The following is a 4,288-nucleotide window of genomic DNA, read 5'->3' as shown; positions in this document are numbered from 1 at the left end:
CCTAAACAATAATGTTTTATAAATATTATATTTTAATTAAATTATATTTAAATTTTTAACTAATTTATAATTATATGTATAATACTTTATAATTTAACATTTTATAAATTGATTTAATGGTGCACATTATTAACGGTGCCCATACACATTCGACGAGCGTTGTAGCATTTTTTGAAAATATTTGTGTTAAAGTAGGTACTCAATATCATTGGCGAAACTAGTATAAAATAAGAAGTGTCAAATTTTTAAAAGAAAAAAGTTCCTTATATATATATATATATTCTACAACGCTTGTGGAGCATAGATGAACACGGTTAATGATGAGCACTATTAAATTAATTTATAAAATATTAAAATTATAAAATACTAAACGTATAATTATAAATTAATTAAAAATCTAAATATAATTTAATTAAAATACAATATTTATAAAACATTAGTTTTTAAAATTTTATTTTAATTATAATTAGATCAAATATTAATTTGGAAAATTTATAAACCCTAATTTATTTTCATAGCTTTGAAGCCACCGTCGCCGCTACGTCGTCACTTGCCACCTTCGCTTTCGATATCATCTTTCGTTGTCGATTTAGTCTTTATCATTCGCCGATGATGAAAAATGATACTAGCGGCGGTGGCGGGAGTTACAAAACTAAGAAAATAAATTAGGGTTTATAAACTTTCCAAATTAATATGTTATATGACTATAATTAAAATAAGATTATAAAAACTAATGTTTTATAAAATATTTTATTTTAATTGAATTACATTTATATTTTTTAACTAATTTATAATTATTCGTTTAGTACTTTATAATTTAATGTTTTATAAATTAATTTAATGGTACTCATCATTAACGGTGCTCATTCGTGCTCGTCGAGCGTGATCGCATCATCCATATATATATATAGTATAAACAAAAATAAATGCCATCACTTTTAGAAAGATTTTGACATCTTTAAAAAAGAAATTGACCCTTTAATTTTAAATAAATTTACATATAAATATTATTAAAATTTCTAACTTCGCCCTTACTTAATGTATAATATATTTTTCATCTAGATACCTAAAGATTAAAGTTGATATATGCATAGATTAAAAAAATATTTTAAATAGCTAAATAAAAAAGATAATATAAAATAAGTATTTACTTTAACAAAAAATATGTAAGTACCCGAATGAAAAATATGATATATTATATATATTTATTATTGAAATAAACCTTTTAAATATTAACATCACATCTAAATATAAATAACCCTTACAAATTTAAAAGTGAAATGATGTTATATTCAATATAAATATATAAAAATGTAATTTAATTTTTAATTTAGATTTATTTTTATATCTAATATAATTGTACACCCAATATAAATAAAGAAAACAATTTTATAATTTCATATAAAAAACCAAAATTTTCAATTTATATTTGAGTTTAAATGGGCTCACAAAACAAAATTTGAATAATTGAGAGCATTGGATCGTTTAGGAAAATTGGTAGGCCATCGGATCTTGATGCTTGTCTTCCATATAATTAAAAGGGCTATCCGACAACAAATATTCTTCAGATATGATTTTTTTTTTATTTTTCCTAATTTGATTTGATAAAATAAATTCCAATTTAATGTTTTGATTTTTAAATGCGAAATACATGCTTTTATTAGTGAACTATACATTAGAACACAAGTATTTAATCTTTTTCTAATTTTAATATTAGTGTTTTCCAAATTTATTTTTTACTTAAATATTTTTTTGATTATAAGATAATTTCTATTCAAAAATTTTCAATCGTTTGACATTAAACGCACGCACTCCTAGCCAATAGAGAAACTTGGTGATAGAGTTTGGGAATAACTTAAAATTTTAAAAAAATTAGAGGTTTAAATTAAGATTTTTAAATTTTTTGAAGGGTTTATATTTTTCCACAAAATAAGGGTCTAACTACAATTTTTGAAATTTTAAAAGACTTAAAGAGAATTTTTAAAAATGATGGGAGGGATTTAATTAAGAACATTAAAAAATTTAAAATTTAATTTGGATTCTAAAATTATAGCCCCTCTAGTCTAGCTTATGTTTCGCCTTTGCAGTCCTAGCATACATGGTGCTCGAACTTAAGACCTAAAAAAAAAAAATAACAATTTCTTAACCACTAAAGTCACTTGGTTTATACTATTCTTGTACCCCAAATATTTTTTTTTACTAATCTGATATAAGTATAAAATAATATCTATTCAAAAATTTTCAACATTTGTTATTAAACGCATTTAATCTTAACATATATGGTGCACGAACTCGAGACATCAAATAATAATAATAATTTCTTAACCAATTGAAGTTGTTTATTTCGTGCTATTATTGTATCCAAATATGTTAGTGAGAAATGTTCATCCCAAAAATATTAGGAAAATTGGAAAAGTAGCAGACCAAACGATATAATGATATACAATCTTTAAAAATAATAATAATAATAACAATAAAAATCGCCACAAAATTTACAAGCATATGAAAAAAAGTATTGCAATGAGATTTCAAAACAAAAAGAAATGAAATCAACACAACACCAAAGAACCATAAAACATATCAAAATTCAATTTCATAATGATAATTATTGAATCTCCGCCATTGAATATTAATCTAAACCATCAAAATCACTGTTTTCTTCGTTTCTCCATTTTCATGGTTACAAAAAAAGTGCAGCAACTACAGTAGCAACACCAAACAAGGCTACATTTTGCATGGTGGTGGCCGCTTTGGAGTTATCAGCAGCCGGTGTTTCATCAGGGCTTTCGGAAACAACGGCAGCCTTCTTCTTATTCGACTTCGCCGGCGCCGGTGCTGGAGCCGGTGGCCTAGGAGCAAATATTTGCATAGGTTGAAGCACCTGATCGATTTGATAAACTGCAAGCTGACCGTCTGTATAAACAGTACCAGAAACACTTGTATTTGTCAATCCGCTTGTTATGTTCACGGAGTTTCCCGACGTGGTGATATTGAGAGGGAACTTCCCGTCGTCGCTGTCACCGGCTTGAGTTCTCAAAGGGTTACTAATAGTTTGGAACTGAGACGACGAGAGGTATGTTGGGACGATGTGGAATTGCACCAGCTCGACTTTTTGTTCGTCGTTGAGCGAATTCAACGTGACGGATTTAAGGCTCGAGAACGCATTGTCCGTCGGTGCAAAAATGGTTATCCCATTGTTTGAGTTGTTGAGCTGACCCAGCAGCTGGTTGGCTACTTGTGTAGTTTTTAGAAGACGAATGAAGAGGGTGAATTGGCCGACTTTTTTGAGAATTTTGGTGACGTTCGTTGGACTGGGAGGTGCTGGTGTTGGTGCCACCGGAGCTGCTGCCGGACCTTGGGCCAAGGTAGTTGAACAATGGAGGACGAAAAGTATGAGAAATGAGAGAGTGGTGGTGAATACATATTGTTGCTTCATTGTGAGTTGTTTTGGGGAAACTAGAACCAGGGCCGGTTTTGGGGCAGCCCGTACAGGGCCCAATTTTTTATAAGGGACTCCAAAATTTTCTAAGTCTTTTGTATATATGTGTATTTAAGATGTTTGACCAAAAAAATTTCAAGTCCAAGACCCACATTATTTAGAGAATAGCTTACTTTGTATTTCACTTTATTACATGAAGATATTTTTTACCACTATTTAACGTTTTCTTATAGTTGTAATAAATTTTGAAATATTAGTGAACTTTATAATATTTTAGTTTTAAAAGGCCTATTTTACTGTTATGGCATAGGGCCACCTAAATTTACAAGACGTCCCTGACTAGAACAATGTAAAATGCAAGGGAAGAAATGTTGTAGAATGAGCGAGTTAGTGAGAGAATTTGCTCTCCCTTCTCTCTAGGTTTCTTCTTCGAGATGGTTCATTGGTCGGTCTCAACGGTTTCTTCCATGGTTTCTCATGGATCCCTGGTTGTCGAGTTCCATTTTTGGAGCTCAAAACGGTTAAGTTCTCTTAAAGTCCGATCGTTTTTATGTCAAGTTCGTCGATTGTTAGGATTTGATAATTGTTATAAGGTTAAGAGTCGTTCTCGGTGTTCCTTTTTTAGCGGAGGAAGTTGAAGGTAAAAGCTACCCTTGTTATCATTGTAGTTTATTACTCGTGATTTATGTTTTGCAGGATCTTCTTAAGGGATGTTAGCGACGGAATGATGAAGAGAGAGGGAATGTTGCTTTTGTGAACACTCAATTTTGGTTGAGTGGGAAGGTGTTCTTTAAAGAAAGAGAGGAAGGGTGGAAGAAGGTGTAGGAAGGGGTGTGGAGTATGAGAGCT

At 30.0% G+C, this 4,288-nt stretch overlaps 1 protein-coding gene across 1 annotated transcript; it reads right to left on the bottom strand.

Annotated features, from left to right (window-relative positions):
* Window positions 1–2,653: 2,653 nt before the first annotated feature.
* Window positions 2,654–3,803, bottom strand: LOC120142026 (fasciclin-like arabinogalactan protein 12). Its single transcript, XM_039156789.1, has 2 exons — window positions 3,780–3,803; window positions 2,654–3,456 (listed from the first exon to the last, which is right to left on the bottom strand). Exon 2 carries the CDS (start codon window positions 3,434–3,436, stop codon window positions 2,681–2,683), a length of 756 nt encoding a protein of 251 aa, XP_039012720.1. The 5' UTR covers window positions 3,437–3,456; window positions 3,780–3,803; the 3' UTR covers window positions 2,654–2,680.
* Window positions 3,804–4,288: the final 485 nt, after the last annotated feature.

Source organism: Hibiscus syriacus, unplaced genomic scaffold (genome assembly GCF_006381635.1).
Source record: "Hibiscus syriacus cultivar Baekdansim isolate YM2019G1 unplaced genomic scaffold, ASM638163v2 tig00110819_pilon, whole genome shotgun sequence".
In the NCBI taxonomy this organism is placed as follows: domain Eukaryota; kingdom Viridiplantae; phylum Streptophyta; class Magnoliopsida; order Malvales; family Malvaceae; genus Hibiscus; species Hibiscus syriacus.
Note: the sequence above shows the minus strand (reverse complement) of the source record. Positions and strands in the feature narration are given on the sequence as shown.